This window comes from Malaclemys terrapin, chromosome 6, assembly GCF_027887155.1.
Source record: "Malaclemys terrapin pileata isolate rMalTer1 chromosome 6, rMalTer1.hap1, whole genome shotgun sequence".
NCBI lineage: Eukaryota > Metazoa > Chordata > Testudines > Emydidae > Malaclemys > Malaclemys terrapin.
In genome coordinates, this window is record NC_071510.1 from 88,608,881 (window position 1) to 88,628,026 (window position 19,146).

Here is a 19,146-nt window from a genome sequence, read left to right on the forward strand (position 1 = left end):
CAGACTGTGTCTAGATAACTGAACTACTGATTAGCTATCTTAATGCTTCACACAAAGCCTAGAGGAAGACGGAACTAATTTCCCTTTTGTTCTCCCTTTTATAGGGAGCATACAAATATTTTAAAAGACAGACTTTGGGTAAGACCCTCTGCTGTGCCCCACAGTGGTGTAGCACAGAACTTGCAACCAACGGAGGAGTAGAAAAGGGCTAAGGTGGCTTTAAGCCACTTTGTACCCTTCCAGGTTTGGCCTGCCATGGAAGCCAGTGTGGCCTCCTCGCCACACCTCCCACCAAAAAAGTGTAACCTAGAGAGCTGTGGGAGTTCTGTTTAAGTTCCGGTTGTCTAAGGGCAACCGAGTTGTCCAGAATCTACGCAGTGCTGTGTTGCAGCACCTCCCCCATGCACCCTTCTGCACCCACCAGCACAGCCGCTATGTCAGTTTGTGAAGATGAAAGGATCCTTGTGGGGCAGCAGAATGCAGATGGGGGAATAGATACGGGGTTTGGATTTTAGAGTGGTAGGTGTTATATTATGGAGTGAGAATCTGGCGTTTGCATGGAAAAGGTAGAGGGTGGACTGTGCCTCACAGATTTAAAAATTACACTAGTTGCATACATGCTAAAACATCCTCTTACGTTTGTTTAGATCAGTATCTAAAAAGTTCAGGGTTTGGGTTTTTTGTTTTTTCCCTGCAGATCACCTCTAAAATGAACTGGATGAGTAGCAGGCTTTTATCAACATGAAATCAGTGTTCATGATTTGGGTATTTTATTGTTAGTCAAACATAGCAGATTACTTAATGTTGCAGAGCTTGATAGGTGTCCAGTAATCACAGGGGAAAGTAAGCTGGTACGGCGTACTGGCAAGAGCCGGTACTGTGCCGGACTGGACTGGCTTCTCTGACTGTGATTTAAAGGGTCCAGGGCTCCAGCCGCAGCGGGGAGCCCTGGGCCCTTTAAATCACCGCTGGCACTCCGGCAGTCAGGCTCTGGTGGGGATTTAAAGGGCCTGGTGCTCCTGCAACTGCAGGAAGCCCTGGGCCCTTTAAATCGCCACCGGAGCCCTGACGCCGCTACCCCAGGGCAGTGGTGGCAGGGCTCCGGCGGTGATTTAAAGGGCCCCGGGCTCCCCACAGCAGCCGGAGCACCAGGCCCTTTAAATCACCCCTGACCTCCCAGCCGCCTCTGCAGCTGGTAGCTCCGGGGTGATTTAAAGTCCCTGGGGCTCCCAGCCACAGCTGGAGCCCCAGGGGTTTAAATCTTGAAAGACCCCGCCTCTTCTGGTTGAGGCCATGCCCCTGCTCAGGACTCCAGTGTACCGGTATGTCCTTTGTTACTTTCACCTCTGACAGTAATGTTGAAGTATTTGAAAAGTGTTATGGATTCCATATTTCAATGTATTTGACAGATCCAGCTTCAGATACACAAGATGCATGCAGGCTTGGGTACAAGTAGACCAGCTTCAGTTGAAGATGTTCAGATCATCAAAAGCAAGAACAAAAAGAACTGGGATAAAGCAAGAGAGAGGTTTGCTGAAAGCTTCCAGGAAGCTAAAACGCAGAAAGATGCACCCAAAGTTATGCCTTGGGTTAGAGGGACTGCAGAATGAAAATACTCAGGCCCAGAGCCAGGATAATTCATGTATATAAAAAGTGGCTGAGAGTTTATTTTTTGCTAAATTAAAAGTTGGGTGATAAGTAATATACAGCTGTGAAGAATCTCAAGATTTAGAGCTGTATATTAAGATTAACTATAGTCTTATTTGGTTTACACTAGTGTTCACACTTTTTTTTTTAAACACACTTAAGTAGTGAAAATCAGACTGATGCAGGTTTTGTTTAGAAGGATGTTCAAATGGAAGTACTTGAAGGTGATGCTCATTAAGGGAAGGAATTTTCTTTAAATATTTATGTTTTAATACAATAGCCCACTGCAATTAAAACTATTTTGATTTGCTTTTAAACTTTTTCCAAACTTATGAAGATTATTTTTTTAATGTTCTAACAAGCAAAAAAACCCCAAAACAATGCAAGAGGTTTTTAAATGTTGCCTTTTCCTCTCTTGTGAGCATTTGGTCCGAATTGCTGTGAAACTTAGCAAGAGGCACATTACAACTAAATTCATACAATTCAGTACTGATCACATGCATCTCAATTTACTCTTCATATATGAAATTAAATTCCTGATATTTTTAACAATCCATGTCTACTTTGTATTTCTAAATACTGTGTTCCATGAAATAAATGACCACTGTTAGTAAAAGAATAATATTCAGAGGACAGTTTGTAGTAAAGTCTTATTTTCTTCTGTGAAGAATTTGTGTGGTGAATCTAACATACCATTTAGAAGGGGTATGCTCAGAAACCCGCTATCTAGGATTATTAAAATATTTATTAGCCTCTTCAGGCTGGCTGTTCTGATACACCCATTGCTGGCAATGGAGTTTATGCCGGGGGGGGGGGGGGGGGGGGGGGGGGGGAGAGGGGAAAAATCAGACTTTCCGTGCATAAGGATTGCAAATCTGAAACTGAAAACTTGATATTTATTGAATGTTCTTAAACACAATAAATGAAATATTGTCAAATTTAAATTGTGTGATTCTTGACATTAACTTATGAGTATATGGGATGTGGGGGTTCTCTTTAAAATTAGGACACTTTCCTAATCTTTCTTCATTCAGGTTAAAATATCCTGATATTGCTGTCACAGTAAAGGAGACCAGTAAGCAGACATAACATCCACCTAGTTTACCAGGGCTAAACTGTCCAACAGCAAGCAGACTGCTGAAGCTAGAACAGCTGCTAGTCATTCTTCTTAACATTTCTTATCAGAGTCACCAGAGAGTGTAATAAGAAATTACAACATTAAATAGTAATCAAAGCATTGTTGTTTAAAGCCTTTGTTTAATAATCTGAAAGCAGCTACTGAAAAATGCCTTGCCCAGAAGTAGTATTTTAAAGAGTTGTGTACAAGTGCTTAGAATGGCTATAGCAACACTGTTCAATTCTGTATTAAACTATCTTCGAAGAAATCAAAATATTAACATTAGTCTTTGTACACAATATTATTATATAAATGTACAGGCAAATTGAAGACATCACAATTACCAATATAGTTTAGTGCTAACATTTTCCTGTAAGACTATATTCCATAACAAATTAACATAGAGTCATTTCTAAAGGTGTAGCTCTAGAAGTGACACGTGTATTCCAAGGCATTCTGAAGCTTTTGTTACAGTTAAGGGGGAAGCTTAGCCCACGTACCTTTTAAAAAAAAAAAAAAAAAAAAAAAAAAACTGGAAAAGTGCAACAAGATACTTTTGTAAAAAAATTTGAGATTTTGATCTTACATGAGGAAAGTACTTTCCTTGCAAATATAAATGTATGCTTGCTCATGCATATGCAGTAAGAATCTGGTGAATCTGCACCACCACGACTAAGGAATTATAGACACTTTCTCTGCTGCTAGCAAATATTTACTTTTCAGATTAGTGGTTCAAGCATATAATCATGTTAAATGAGTTATGTTCACAAACAGGTGTGCTTGTCCACTACACAGGCCCCTTGAAAATTTTTCCTTCGGTATCTGATCCTACAGTTGTCCTCTGTCAAAGCTGAGATGAACACAGCACTGCCTTTTATTTGCCTGTTTCTGCTACCCTTAGGCCTTCTGGCATTAGCTAACACTTTCTCTCACCCCTGCCTGCAGGGGATGGGGAGGAAGGTAGCATATGTGAAGCCTCATAGCTTAGTAAAGGAAAGGGAACTATAGTGGGTGGAAAGGACAATTGAAAGACAATGCAACATTCTTGCAAATCAAGAGTCTTGATAGAAGTATGTGATTTAATAGCAAGTTCTGGTTACCATTGCAAAGACTAGTCAGATTTACTGTGAAATGACAGTAGTGTAACTTAAGTATTCAGTTACAATAGAAGCGTTTGTTTTCCCTCTTGGATTGTCTTTCCAAAAGTTTGTTAGAACCTGAATCTTAAAGTATTAATTACTACAGTTTTAAGAACTGCTGCACTACCAATATTTTGTAGATACTTAATAGGTGTCCCACAGTTTGCTTTGAATGTACAAGTCAAATTCTTCAGAGGGTTCAAATTGACTAAAAGCTATTTGAGTTAAATGTAATTTTACAGAGTAATAGCTTTCTCTCCACTGCCCCTCTGGGTGAAGAGTTGTGTGTAAAGATACACAACATTAGATATGTTTTCATTGTCGTAACTGTCCATTTTTTCTATAAATGATTGTCAGTTTAAAGTACTGAATGAATTCTCACAGAAAAATACAGTCATACATGAGTGAGCATTTTTCATTAAGCGATCATCACACTGCATGCAACCTTTGTCCTCAAAGGAAACTTGCACAACGCCTTCAGAAGACAAGCTTTGGAACTTAATAATTCTGCTAGATATTACCATGGACTAATCCAACACACTGGCTTTATAGCTCATTACGACAATCTGTAACATCCTAGAGCTTGCTAACCCTTAATTGCCTACTCCATGTTAAGTTGTCTCCTACAGCAGGCGTGCTTTTCCTTCCTCCCCTGCCCCATCTGCTTAATAGTCCCAATTTGTATTTAGCTCAGACACTCTGATTACCTTCCCCAGACCTGAAGAAGAGCACTGTTAAGCTCAAAAGCTTATCCCTCCCACCAGCAGAAGCGGGTCCCATAAAAGATATTACCTGACCCACCTTGTCTCCATCACTTTAAAGATAGTTTTCAAAAATGTCAGTTGTTTATATAAGTCAATGTAGGTTTGACAGATTCCAGAGTCTGAGTTTTCATAAGAACCTGTTGGAGGAAAAGCAGTATTACTCTAACAAGCCATCACTTTCATATTTGGAGAGGAGCAATAGCAGATAGGCTCTGTTTAAATAACCACCTTGGCTATTTTTAAGTGGGTCTCGACCAGGGGTAGATGTATGTGTGGGGGTACACAGTGGGGTACAGTACATCTAGATATTTACCTAATTTTACAACAGGCTACATAAAAAGCATTAGTGAAGTCTGTAAACTAAAATTTCATATAGAAATGACTTGTTTATATTGCTCAGTATGAGGGCTGTTGATTAATCACAGTTAACTCACATGATGAACTCAAGATTAATCACGATTAAAAAAATTAGTCTTGATCAGTTTAATTGCAGTTAAACAATAGAATACCAATTGAAATATTCAATATTTTTGTATGTTTCTACATTTTCAAATATTGATTTCAAAGCATACAATGCTTACTTTATTTTTTTAAATATTGCACTGTAAAAATGACATCGTATTTTTCAATTTACCTCATACATACTATAGTGCAATCTCAATCATGAAAGTGCAACTTACAAATGCAGATTTGTTACATATCTGCACTCAAAAACAACAATGTAAAACTTTAGAGCCTACAAGTCCACTCAGTCCTACTTCTTGTTCAGCCAATCCCTCAAACAAGTTTGTTTACATTTGCGCAGGAGATAATGCTGCCCACTTCTTGTTTACAGGGTCACCTGAAAGTGAGAACAGGCATTCTCATGGCACGGTTGTAGCCAGCATAGCAAGATGTTTGTGTGTCAGATGCATTAAAGATTGACGTGTCCCTTCATGCTTCAAACACCATTCCAGAAGACATGCGTCCGTGCTGATGACAGGTTCTGCTCAATAACAATCCAAAGCAGTGCAGACCAATGCATCTTCATTTTCAACATCTGAGTCAGATGCCACCAGCAGAAGGTTGATTTTCTTTTTTGGTGGTTCAGTTCTGTAGTTTCCGCATCGGAGTGTTGCTCTTTTAAGACTTCTGAAAGCATGCTCCACACCTCATCCCTCTCAGATTTTGAGTCGAGTGGTGTAGCTATCTTTATAAATCTCACTAATGCCCTGTGCCAGACCCCCTCTCTAAAAAGGGCCAAACATAAGTACTTCATGCCAACCAAAGGGCGTGAGTACCTATACTCCCTCCCAGCCCCCAATTCTCTTGTGGTTGAGGTGGTGAACCACAAGAGGAGGCAGAGACAACCCGGGGCCACCCCCACAAATAAAGACTCAAGGAAGCTGGATCTTTTTGGGCAAAAGGTATTTTCATCTTCCAGCCTTCAGCTGAGAGTAACCAACCACCAAGCCCTCCTTGGCCAATATGACTTAAATATGCAGCAAGCCCTGGCCAAGTTCAAAGGGTCGCTCCCTGAGGCTTCCAAGAAGGAATTCAGAGCGATCCTTTTTGAGGGCACGAGTGCTGCCCGCACCATGGCTTCCGCTATCTCCATGCAGCGAGTCTCTTGGCCGCTCCTCTCTGGGTTGTCCACCGAGGCCCAGAAGTCATTGCAGGACCTGCCCTTCAGTGGCGGGGCCCTATCTGTGGAGCAAACAGACAGCAAGTTGCATGGCCTCAAGGACTCTCGCAGCAGCCTGAAAACCCTGGGTCTCTACGTCCCAGCCCTGGCGTGTAAGCAGTTCAAACCACAGCAGCATCAGGGCCAGGGGAAGCAGCCTCAGCAGGACCAACCCCATCAATGAGCCACGGGCTACAAGCGCCGCCCAAACCACCCGCCTCCATCCTCTGCCCAGTCGAGCTTGACCCTTAATAAGCAGGGAGCCAAACGGTCATTTTGAGGGTGGGCCCAAGGGTGACCTACCAGACTATTCCCCGGATCCATCTTTCCCAGTGTTCTCCGACCACCTTTCCCCTTTCCTCCCAACTTGGACCACTATAACTTCAGACTGCTGGGTCCTCACCACAGTTGAACAGGGTTAGACTCTCCAGTTCCTTTCTACCCCTCTTCCCACCCACCTTCCCTGTCCCTCTTCAGGGACCTCTCTCACCAGAGTCTCCTCGCACAGGAGGTAAAAGGGTTACTACAGCTGGGTGCAGTGGAAGAAGTTCCTCTCGAACAAGAACAGGAACAAGGGGTTCTATTCCTGGTACTTTTTAATCCCAAAAACCAAGGGCTGTCTACAACCCATCCTGGACCTGCGAGACCTCAACAAGTATCTACAGAAGCTAAACTTCCACATGGTCTCTCTGGCTTCTATCACCACCTCCCTGGATCCGGGAGATTGGTATGCCGCCCTTGACTTGAAGGATGCATACTCCTACATAGCAGTCTTTCAAGGACACAGACGCTTCCTCTGGTTTATGATGGGGGCCCCATCACTACCAGTTTATGGTCCTCTCATTCGGCCTGGCAACAGCACCAAGATTGTTTATCAAGTGCATGTTGGTGGTAGTGGCTTACCTCAGGCACCAGGGTATCCAGTTCTACCTGTACCTCAACGACTGGCTCATCAAGGGCAGTTCCAGGTCTTAAGTCCGAAGGGATGTTGCAGTGCTTCAAGCCATGTGCCGCTCTCTGGGCCTACTGGTGAACAACAAAATGTCGACATTAGTGCCAGTGCAGAGGACAGAGTTCATCGGAGCGGTCCTTGACTCTACCTACGCTAGAGTGTTCCTGCCGCTAGAAAGGTTCCACACGATAGCAAACCTCGTCATGGAAGTCTCCACGTTCCCTCTCACTACAGCCAGGGTCTGTCTGCGCCTGCTGGGCCACATGCACTTACATTGTCCGCCATGGCAGGCTCCAGATGCAGCCCCTGCAACAATGGCTGGCGACTGTCTATTCCCAGTCCTGAGACCCCCTGGAGAGGATTACCATTCCCCAGGCGATACTTACTTCGCTGATGGTGGACTGACCGCAGGACGGTCCTGGAAGGGGTTCCATTAGACAACCCTCCTCACTCCATTGCGTTGGTGTTGGACACCTCAGACCTCGGCTGGGGGGCACATCTCAGCAACCTCCAGGCACAGTGGATGTGGTCCCTAGAGGAGGTACGGTTACACATAAACCTCAAAGAGCTCCGAGCAGTCCGGATGGCATGCGGAGTCTTCTTGCCCCACCTGTCGGGAAAGGTGGTATGAGTCCTGATGAACAACACAGCCTCAATGTTCTACATCAACAGGCAAGGGGAAGCATCAGCCACAAAATCCACCTGGAAGCTTGTCACCTTCCCGGCATCAGGAATACACTGGCAGACCAGCTCAGCAGAGACTTCTCCTCTCTCCCAGAGTGGTCACTCCATCCAGAGGTAGTCTTCATGATCTTCCAAAGGTGGGGAACTCCCCAAGTGGACCTGTTCACTACCAGACAGAACAGGAAATGGCACCGGTTTTGTTCTCGACAGTCTGAGCAAGGGTTCCCTCCCTGATGCCTTCCTGTCATGGTCAGGGAGCCTGCTGTGTGCGTTTCCTCCAATTCCACTCATCAGGACCCTGGCAAAGATCGAGAGATCATGCGCAGGTTATCACTATTGCCACAGCGTGGCCTTGCCAGAATTGATTCGGCATGCTCATGAGCCTGTCAGTGGCCCCTCCCTGACCCCTGCCCAACTGACCGGACCTGCTGTCGCAGGACCAGTCGGCTCTTATACCCCAACCTCGCGTCCCTCCACCTCTCGCATGGATGCTGTGTGGCTGAACCTGGAGGAGCAGACCTGTTCGGAAGGAGTCCAACGGGTCCTTCTGGAAAGTAGGAAGCCCGCAACTAGACAGACTTACCTGGCCAAGTGGACAAGGTTTTCCCACTGGGTGTCCGAATGGGGCATCTCTCCCTCATGTTCCTCCAAACGGGCTGTCCTGGACTACCTGCTCCATTTGAGGAACCAGGGCCTGGCACACACTTCCATTAGAATACATCTTGTGGTCATCTCTGCTTTTCACCCGCTGATCCAAGGACAGATGGTGTTCTTCCATGACATGACTGTCAGATTCTTGAGAGGACTGGAGAGACTCTTCCCGCAGGTGCGGGCTCCCATCCGACAGTGGGATCTTAACTTGGTCCTCTCTAGGCTCACTGGCCTGCCCTTTGAACCACTGGGTTCCTGCTCCCATCGGTCATGGAAGGTCACATTCCTGGTGGCAGTGACGTTAGCGAGATGGGTCTTGTACATTAAAGCCTTGACCTCAAAACCGCCATACACGGTCTTCTACAAAGATAAGGTTCAGTTGCAGCCCCACCCGGCCTTCCTGCCAAAGGTGGTCTCCACCTTCCATGTGAACCAGGACATCTTCCTCCCGGTGTTCATGTACAGGGCGTCCAGAGGGCCTTGGCTTTTTACTTAGAACGTACCAAGCCTTTCCATAAATTGACTCAACTGTTCATTGCTACAGCCAATAGGATGACGGGTCATCCACTGTCTTTGCAGAGGATTTCCAATTGGATCACCTCATGCATAAGGACCTGTTACGACCTGGTGGGGGTTCCGCTGCCGCCGATTGTCGGAGCCCACTTGACGAGAGATCAGACGTCTTTGGCAGCCTTCCTGGCACACATCCCTGTAGAGCTGTAATGTGGTCCTCTAACCACACATTTACCACTCATTATACTATCACTTAGCAGGCCAGGGATGATGGTAGGTTCGGCAGAGCTGTGTTGCAATCTACACTCAGTGAACTCCTACTCACCTTCAGGGTTACTGCTTTGGAGTCACCGAATCTGAAATGGACATGAGCAAGCACTTGAAGAAGAAAAGACAGTTACTTTTTCCGTAACTAGTGTTCTTCGAGATGTGTTGCTCGTGTCCATTCCATGACCCTCCCTCCTTCCCCACTGTCCGAGTTTCATGCAAGAAGGAACTGAGGGTGGAGGGAGCCGGTGGCGCCTCTTATGCGGCACCATGCGGGCGCCACTCTAGGGGGCATCAGAGCCACACCCCTACGGATACTGCTGAGGGGAAAACTTCCAGCACCGGTGCACGTGGCACGCTAGAGTGACCAGACAGCAAGTGTGAAAAATCGTGATGGGGGTGGGGGAGTAATAGTTATTTTTTGTACATAATTCTTAAGTTCAACTTTCATGATAAAGAGATTGCACTACAATACTTGTATTAGGTGAATTGAAAAATATTTGTTTTTTACAGTGCAAATATTTGTAATCAAAATATAAAATGAGCACTGTACACTTTGTATTCTGTATTGTAATTGAAAATGTTGAAAACATCCAAAATTAAGTAAATGATATTCTTATTGTTTAACGGCTCGATTAAAAAAATTGTGATCACTTGACAGCCCTACTCTGTATACTATACACTGAAATGTAAGAACAATATTTATGTTCTAATTGATTTATTTTATAACTATGGTAAAAATGAGTCATCAATTTTTCAGTACTAGTGTGCTGTGACACTTTTCTATTTGTCTGTTTTGTAAGTAACTAGTTTAAGTGAGGTGAAACTTGGGGTACACAAGACAAATCAGACTCCTGAAAGGGAGACAGTCTGGAAAAGTTGAGAGCCACCAGTTTAAACAGGCTACTGTATCAAGTTTCCTATTCAGCGCTTATGAGTCATAACTCACTGAATTGAATGAGTGTGTGGCTTAAGTAGAGTGCTAAATAGGGTTCTTGGCTAGAGAATCTACTCCCTTAAACTTATCACTATAAGGAACATTTTCCAAACAAATTAAGTTCATATAAAACAGTCATCTGGCTATGCAAGCCATATATGCAAAGGCAGTATTGTTTCCCCTAAAGTTAGGAGAGGAACATGGGTTGCTTTTGCACCATTTTAATCTTGGAGGCTATAACCAGTAAGAACCAGTACAGGATATAACTGCCTTACCTTCTCAGTCCTCCACAAATATTGATGGTCTCTCTCATGTTAACAAGACCCATACCATTTCACCATCATCAGTTACATAGATGTTATTTTTCCCCAGCACCAGGCATGAAAACTGATGATTAAGAATACCGAGCACCAATAAATTTCACTGGAAGCATTACTTTGCACATCAATCAGAATGCTTTTTCTAAAGCCAACCACAAAACAGTGACAGAGTAACACTGAAGAATATGGAAATAGCTGGAAACAGCTATTAGACAAAACTAGGGTGGGGGAAATTAACAGCACTGCCATCATTCACTGAAACTCAGGACAGCATCCTGTTCGGTGTATTTTTGGATCCATATTAGTATTTCAGAAAAGGCTCAGCAGTGTCATATACTTGCAAAGCATTTTTCCAAGACACACACACACACACCATTGAATACATAGGGATTTGTATTCTGGCAGCTGCCCCAATCAGCTGTATCAGATACACATTACCGACTGACCTTAATGGCTGAAAAGTAGAGAGAATACTACCAGGATGAGATGTGGGAGTAGAGCATCCGTTTAAGAGAGGATGAACTATGATTGCAGAAAGTTGCAGACCAATATATTTTCTATTATAAGAATATGTATACATGATATCCTCACGTTGCCAAACAGACAGGATCATGCAATCAAAATTTCTGCACTTTTGCTCCCCTATGGTCAACATTTTTGGTGCAAATACATGCTGGGACAGACAGAACCTCTCTCTTCAAACACAGAAGGCTCAGCAAAGCAGCTAGATAGAGGGCTGTGAAGGGTGCTGATTTATATAATAAATAAAATATTGGTTTAGAACCATTATGTCGTACATAGATTGCCTATATAACTACATGTTCTAATGCTCTGTTATCTTCACCTTCCCTCCGATTGTTTGTGAATACTCACTTGTTGCATCTTGTTTTCAATTAAAGTGCAAGGAGCTAGGACCTGTCATCTAATAACTTTGTACAACACCTGACAATTGTACTTCAATCCTGATGGACCTTTGGGCACTGTCATAATATAAATAAATAATGGAGAGCTCAGAGGTTTGAGCATTGGCCTGCTAAACCCAGGGTTGTGAGTTCAATCCTTGAAGGGGCACTTAAGGATCTGGGGCAAAAATCAGTACTTGACCCTGCTATTGAAGGCAGGGGGCTGGACTCTATGACTTTTTGGGGTCCTTTCCACTTCTATGAGATAAGTATATCTCCATATATTTTTTATTTTTTTATGAAGTGTTAGCAAAAGATACCTTTTTGCCCAGACATACTGTCTCTTGGGATGTTTCATTTTAATGCAGTACTTGGGGTGCATTTCTTGGCTTTTCTGTAGCTTTTTAGGTTTCTTCAGCCACTGTAAAAACCAAATTGTATAAAGGTAAATAAATAGCATTTTGGCTCTTTGAACAAACAAGAACAATAGGATGCAAGTCTAATAGTGAATAAAAAGGAAGTTTGAAAAAAAAATTATATATATAAATAAATAAATAAATAAATAAAAAGAAAAGAGTAACCCAAAAACTGTTTTCAATTCTGCACTGATGAAGCCAATTGGAAATCTCCCATCAATTTTCACTGGAGCAGAAACAGACCCTAAATTTTCATTTATTTATTCCAACAAGGCAGCTGTGATTAGTGCTGGCATTCTACAGTTGAGATGACCCAAACCAGTTCTAACAAACACCAGTACATTTCCAGCAAAGAATTATTAGCCCAAAGGGCTAAAACTGTGGTCAATGGGCATTTATACAGACGGGGCACATCTCACAATTTTATCATCAGTCCCATGACATTTGGAATTTGTAGAGCTCCAGCTTCTGAGGTCAGGTAAAATTACATTAGAACAGGGGTGGGCAAAATACAGCCCATAGGCCGGGTCTGGCCCGTCTAACATTTCTGTCCAGCCTCCTCTGCCCCCTCACGGTCTCCGAGTCCGAGCCACTAAAAATCCCGTGGCAGAGCAGGGCGCTCAGGCAGGCTGCCCGCCTGCTGTGGCCCCACACCGCTCCTGGAAGCAGCCAGCTGCTGCTGCCACATCTCTGCGCACCCCAGTGGGGGGAGGCAGCTCCACGTGCCACCCCTGCCCCCAGCACCACCCTCACAGGTCCCATTGGCCAGAAACCGGCCAATGGGAGCTGTGGGGATGGTGTTTGTAGGCACGGGCAGCACACGGAGATGTGCCAGCAGCAGCTGGCCACAGCTACTTCCGGGAGCGGCATGGGGCCACGGCATGTAGGCAGCCTGCCTAAGCCCTGCTGCGCTGCCAGCTGGGAGCCACCTGTAGTAAGTGCCTCCTGACCAGAACCTGCACCTCACATCCCCTCCTGTACCCCAACCCCCTGCACCCAAACTCCCTCCCAGAACCCGCTTCCCCTCCATTAATATAGTAGTATGTGCAGCCTGTGACAACTTACCAACATTCGTGGAGTGGCCCCCCTGCGAAAATTATTGCCCACCCCTGTATTAGAATCTCAGCTTTCATTAATATATATATTTCTAGCCTTCACAATGCTGGATAAAAGCTTGAAGATGTGAATTCTAGAGGTCACATACCAAAAGGCATTGGGGGAGGGGGGGACAACTTATTTTTTTAAATCATGATTTTAAGCTAATCATGACTTCTGAATGCTTGGGGTGGGCAATGCTGCTCAGTGGCAACAGTTTTCCCAAATCTTGGTTGCAGTTTTCAAAGCTGACTAGGGAATTTAGCTTCACAATTCCCATTAACTTCAAAGGGAAGTGTGCAGCAAAATCCTCTAACCGCCTCTTGAAATTGATGAGTTATGGGGCTTTTCAAATTTCAGCTCTTAAATCCATTCTCTACATTAAGATAGAACTTGTAAACAATCCAACTGTTTGTTTTTCTTTAACATCTAAACTTAGGGGGGTTTGAGGGTTACTGGCACAAGTGGTCAGTTCAAAGCTGCTTTCTTGAACATAGCAGCGTTCCTATACAAATTTCATTTGCTCCATTCCCAAATAAAACAGGATCCAGCTGCAATCTGCAAATCAGAATCCCACCAAGTCACAGGGACCATCTGTTGGCAGGGCACAAGATCCTGAAATAAATGATCTACAGGAAGCATTTCCACTCCCTCTCAGATTGGTATATAGATTTATAGAGCTGCAGCCCCTTGCTTTCTGCACAGCAGATTTCACTTCACATTGTTCAAACTACTTAACACGTTGGTGCAAACCTAGCTAACAACAGAGTCAGTTCTAAGCAACTCAGAGCAGGCTTCAACCCGGACTTCAGAACGCCCTCCAAGCACAGCATAGCACAGCATTCTGCACGTTGTCCCATAGCGCTCCCCTTGCCCTCCCCACGACCCTGCAAACTCCCACCGACAGATCTAGAGAGCTGACCTACACCAGCAGCGTTTACCTAACAGCAGGGGAGGAGAGACCTGGGAAACGGTCTGCGCTCTACAGCGGCCGCATGGAGACATTTTCTTCTGCTTGGCAAACTGACACGTCATGTGCTGTGCGCCTCTTAAAGGCGCAATGCTTAATTCCTGATTTGTGCTGACCACACAAGCACACCTAAAGGGGAACTCCCCACGTCATGTAAATACTTTGCAAACACTGTAAGGTCTCCAAACCAGCCAAGGCACATACACAGCAGGCATACGCTGAAAATCTCAAATATATTTATATTTAAAAATTGCTTCCTCCTTCATCTACCTGACAAGACCTGGGTTTGTGGGTCTCTCCTTGCTTAGTTCCTGGAGTGATGTTTGCCAGGCCCCCAACTATTGCAGGAAAATCTGAGCATCACGAGCTCAGGTCTTGGCAGAAAAGTAGAGGAGGGTTTGGTTTTTAAACATGTAAAATGTTCTAAGAAAATGGGCTGGTAGTTTTTAAGTCTACACATCCCAGCTGCGTTGGGGCCTGCAGTAGTTCATGCAGCTGTTTCAGAGCTGTCATTTGGACTGTTGTACTGATGAAGAAAAAGCTGACCCCTGACCCAGCCTGGAGCCCCCTCTCACACCCTGAACCCTCATTTCTGGCCTCATCTCGGAGCCCACACCCCCCTGCCCCAGTCCAGAGCCCCTTCCCACACTCCAACACTCCACACTCCAACCCCTTGCCCCAGCCTGGAGCCCCATCCCAAACTCCGAACCCCTCTGCCCCAGCCCAAAGCCCTCTCCTGCTCCCTAACCCCTTCATCCCCGGCCCCAATCCAGAGCCTGCACCCCCAGTCGGAGCCCTCACTCCCCTGCACCCTAACCACCTGCCCCAGCCCTGAACCCCCTCCCGCACTCCAAACCCCTCATCCCTGGCCCCAGACGGAGCCCTCAGCCCCACCCACACCCCAAACCTCTGCCCCAGCCTGGTGAAAATGAGTGAGGGGAGAGGAAAGCGAGCAACGGAGGGAGGGGGGTTGGAGTGAGTGAAGATGGGGCCTCGGAGCAGAGCAAGGGTAGGGTTACCATATTTGAGCCTCCAAAAGGAGGACACTCCACGGGGCCCCGCCCCTGCCCCCAGCCCCGCCCCTTTCCTAAAGTCCCCGCCCCAACTCCGCCCCTCCCCTGCTTCCCGCGAACATTTGATTCGCGGGAAGCCTGAAGCAGGTAAGGGGGGCGTGGGGGGAGGAGGCGCGGCCCAGTCTGGCCCCCCCAGTGTCTCCAGCCTGGGTCGGCTCGGGCCCTGGGGTGCCGGCCCCGGGCCCGGCCCCCGGCCGAGCACCCCCGGCCCGCCCAGCACTGCCGGTCCCCGGCCCCCCGGCCGAGCACCCCCAGCCCGCCCAGCACTGCCGGTCCCCGGTCCCCGGCTCGGCACTGCCAGCCCCCGGCTCGGCACCGCCGACCGCCGGCTCGGCCCCCGGCCCAGCACCGCCGGCCCCGCATGTCCCAATTTTCCCGGACATGTCCGGCTTTTTGGGATTTCCCCCCAGACGGGGATTTGGAGCCCAAAAAGCCAGACATGTCCGGGAAAATCCGGAAGTATGGTAACCCTAAGCAAGGGTGTTTGGTTTTCTACAATCAGAAAGTTGGCAACCCTAGGGGAGGCGCGGACAGGAGTAAGGGGGGGTTCGACCCTGAAAAGTTTGGGGACCACTGCTCAGGTGGTACTGTAGCATAAGTGGGGGGTGGGAGAAAGGTAGGGTGAACTGTTTTCCAGCTCTCTCCAGACCTACAACTGTGTGGGATGCCCTCCCTCACTTCCCCTATGGGAGCACTAGGATCCATGCCATCCACTGGCAATGGAACAGTTTTTATAGTGGGGGTGCTGACAGCCATTGAACAAAACTGTAAGCCTTGTATATGATGGAAACTACTTCAAGCCAGGGGATGCTGCCACACAGCACCCCTAATTCTAGCAGCCCTGTGCAGTACTCCCTGGCGCTTTGTGGACTGGGAGAAGAAAGCAGTGTTCCCAACTCACAATTTTATTATAAGTCTTGCCATATTCGACGTTTTTCTAATACCCAGCTCCTGGATGCTTGTGATTAGGCGAGCATCTCTGCTTTAATGAAAAAGGAAGTTTTTAGCCCTCATGATTGAATAGCTTCAAACTGTGAACCACGTGCATCCTGAAGGCTTGGAAACCAAACGACAAATAAAATGAGCCCCAGCTTTTATTTATTTTTTAATCTCATTTTTGAGGCCTGATCCATGATTTGTGAACACTTGGTGTTGGCAATACTGACTAAGAAAAATTCCAGGGAGGAGCCAGCCCAAAGAACAGAAGCAGCCTCACTAGGTGCTGCAGCAGGGACTGGCAATAGTAAGTGTCAGGCTGCTTTCCACAGCTTTCACTCGACATTCTTTCCCCCTGGCTGCCTGCTCCAAACCCCTTGCAGTCTCTTCACCTCAGCCTCACTCCACTTGACCTCCATGCTTATGTTTGTCTCCCTCCTCTTACCAAGATAAATGGTGAATTCTCTATTTCTTGATGTCTTCAGCGCAAGACAGGATGCCTTTGTGGAAGACATGTTTCAGCGATACCCAAGTTACTGGGCTCAATACAGGAGTAACTGGGTGAAATTTAATGGCCTGTGATAAACAGGAGGTCAAATTAGATGATCTAATGGTGTGTTATGGCTTTAAAATCTATTAATCCCCTATCCTGATCTCTCATCCCCCCACTTCAACATCCCCTCTCCGTTTCTTTGTCTTTCAGTTTAACTAATCTCTTTCCCCCAAAAAAGGTTTTTTTTTTAATAAAATTGTAGCACTAGCCTGACATTTGCCACCTTCACATTGTTCTGCTTGTGTGTTATAAACTTTCCCCCCTACCCCTTGTCTGTCTTGTCTCTTTAGATTGTAAATTCAACAGAACAATTTAGCATTTGTATGATGTCTAGCACAATGGAGCCCCATTCTCGGTGAGTATCTAGGCACTACCATAATACAAATAAAAGTAATAATAACAGTAATAATTTTCTGCCCCGTGACATTGGGCAAGTCACATAATCTTGCTGCCTTACGAAGATGTTTTATTTTGGCAGGGGGGGTGTGTATGTTTGTTTCTGTCGAGGGCCTTGAGATCCAGGTTCTCTGCAGTTTCCTGATAGGAATGTTGTGTGAAAATGGAGATTATGGTTGCATGCACTGTTTGATTGTTATGGACTTTTATTGTGGGGGCCTTTACAATGTAAAAATACATTATTTTAGGGAAGGAAATGGTATGTGCAGTGGATTTGGTTTTGTGGTTTTTTTTCCAGGGCACAGATAGTTGGGTGAGCCAGTTCCCTTTCCGTCCCTTTAGGATTTAGGATTTGAGGAACTTATTAGGAAATGGAATGTACAGCTGATAGGTAGATTTTTTCTGAGAGGGTTGTTATTTAGTTGTATAAATATTTTTTTTTGAGAGCTTTCAACTGTCTTTATATGGCAACGATTTGGTTTTGGAATTTATCATTTTTTGAGTTGTACGATATGCTTCAAGAGGCAATTGTAGATTCTTTAGAATAGCTTTCGTTAGTCCACTTAGGTAGTGTTACAATATTTTTCTTTGTTTTATTTTTATTTTATCAAGTGTTTGGGGTCTTTTTAGCCTTTTCTAGACAACTTGAAGTCCTTGGGGAGCATGATGGGTTAATACATTCCACCGGTGTCATGGATTAACAAATTCCTCAATGGGGCTTTGATAGCTCTTCAGATGTTTCTAAGTATTCTCTGTATGGAGCACTCCTTAGGGCCTCTGCCACATCCTCAAATCCTAATTCATTTTTATCTCAGACTTCAGGCCAAATTCCCATTAATCTTGAATTGGAATTTGGCCTAAGTACTGAGTAAAAACTGAACAAGGATTTCAGAATTTGGTTTAAGGATTGTAATCATTCTCTGCTATGGCAACTGCTTTTTTCCTCCAATATATTAGCTGGTCTCAAAACTAAGGTTAGCCATTTTGTACCTGAGAGAGTTTTCGCTTTCTCCCCAGCTGTGTATATCTGCGCAGGAGACTGAGGGAAGGTTCTAAAAAGATTTACACTTTAAAAATTGTGCTGAGATTTGATGTGTATGCTATTTTCTTCGGCAGTTCCATAGCTTGTGCTCAAAGCACTGGCTTTCCTCTAGATGCTGTCTGTGGAAAATTCTAAACCCCAATAGTCACCATTTAAAATTACATTTTAGATTTGAAGCTTAGTGAAATTGTTTTCACCATCAGAAATAATGATTAGAAGGCTTGATTCAATGTCATGTATTGTAAGGTTTGGAAAATGATGAAATGTGTGCATATTTAGGAACACTGTCAGTTTCAATTCTCAGCACCCTTTCAGCCTTCTGTAATTGTTGACATAGTATTATTATTAGCTGCCGCAACTAATTTAGGTAAGCCCCTGTGAAGTGTACCTTTCTTTGTAAGAATGTGTTCTCCTTGAGACTTTAACTGTTGTATTATGTAATTTTGCTCTCTTTTTTAGTTTTTATTTGTTTTGTTTTGGAAGGGAAAAGATTATGCCACGTGAATGTGACAAAAATGGGTCACATATATGGGATTTGAAATTCTGGAAGCTAAAACAGCTTGCAGATTTGGTGCTCCAAAAAACAGGAGCCAGCTCCTCAACTGTTATAATCAGCTCCAATGACTTCCATGAATACATGCTGATTTACACCTGTTGCAGATCTGGCCCCAAATGTTCATAGACCAATATTAGTAAATAAATAATAAACTGAGCAGACGTTGAAATACACACACCTGCTAACTCTTCATACCACTGAAGAGATTAAAATATTTGTTCCCGGCATCAGAAGAACAACATGACCATAGACAAGAAAATCACCCCATCTCCTCAACACCCCCCACCTCTTTGATTGTCTAAATCACTGTAATTAGCTAAAGAAGAACATTCTATTCTGACATGTTTAGAAGCCATGAAATGTGTGTGCACCTAAATGAAGCGTTTGCCCCCTGCTTGGATTCGGAGATTTTGGAATGTCAGCTGAGAGCTGTGATAATCATAATGATTTACCCAGTCACAGTCCAATTACAGAAATGTTTACAAGAGTCAGTATGGTGTCTGATTTTCAAAACACTACTAGTCTAAGATTGTGCAATTCTAATTTGAATGAT

The 19,146-nt window shown here is 44.9% G+C and overlaps 1 protein-coding gene, 1 long non-coding RNA gene and 1 other non-coding gene across 6 annotated transcripts in view; 1 reads left to right on the forward strand and 2 right to left on the reverse strand.

The window, feature by feature from the left end:
• AGGF1 (angiogenic factor with G-patch and FHA domains 1) overlaps window positions 1-2,280 on the forward strand; it is a 40,643-nt gene extending 38,363 nt beyond the window's left edge. For both annotated transcript variants that reach the window (XM_054031624.1, XM_054031625.1), the window contains exon 14: window positions 1,410-2,280. In XM_054031624.1, the coding sequence (XP_053887599.1) occupies window positions 1,410-1,610 (201 nt within the window). In that variant the 3' untranslated portion in view covers window positions 1,611-2,280. The remainder of the gene's footprint in view (window positions 1-1,409) is intronic.
• LOC128839013 (uncharacterized) overlaps window positions 1-14,091 on the reverse strand; it is a 43,748-nt gene extending 29,657 nt beyond the window's left edge. For all 3 annotated transcript variants that reach the window (XR_008445346.1, XR_008445345.1, XR_008445344.1), the window contains exons 1-4: window positions 14,009-14,091; window positions 11,877-11,977; window positions 7,234-7,356; window positions 4,705-6,353 (exon numbers count right to left, since the gene is read on the reverse strand). This is a non-coding gene — a long non-coding RNA (uncharacterized LOC128839013). The remainder of the gene's footprint in view (window positions 1-4,704; window positions 6,354-7,233; window positions 7,357-11,876; window positions 11,978-14,008) is intronic.
• On the reverse strand, window positions 10,486-10,624 carry LOC128839917 (small nucleolar RNA SNORA47). The gene has a single exon (XR_008445570.1). It is a non-coding gene; the product is annotated as a small nucleolar RNA SNORA47 (small nucleolar RNA).
• Window positions 14,092-19,146: the final 5,055 nt, after the last annotated feature.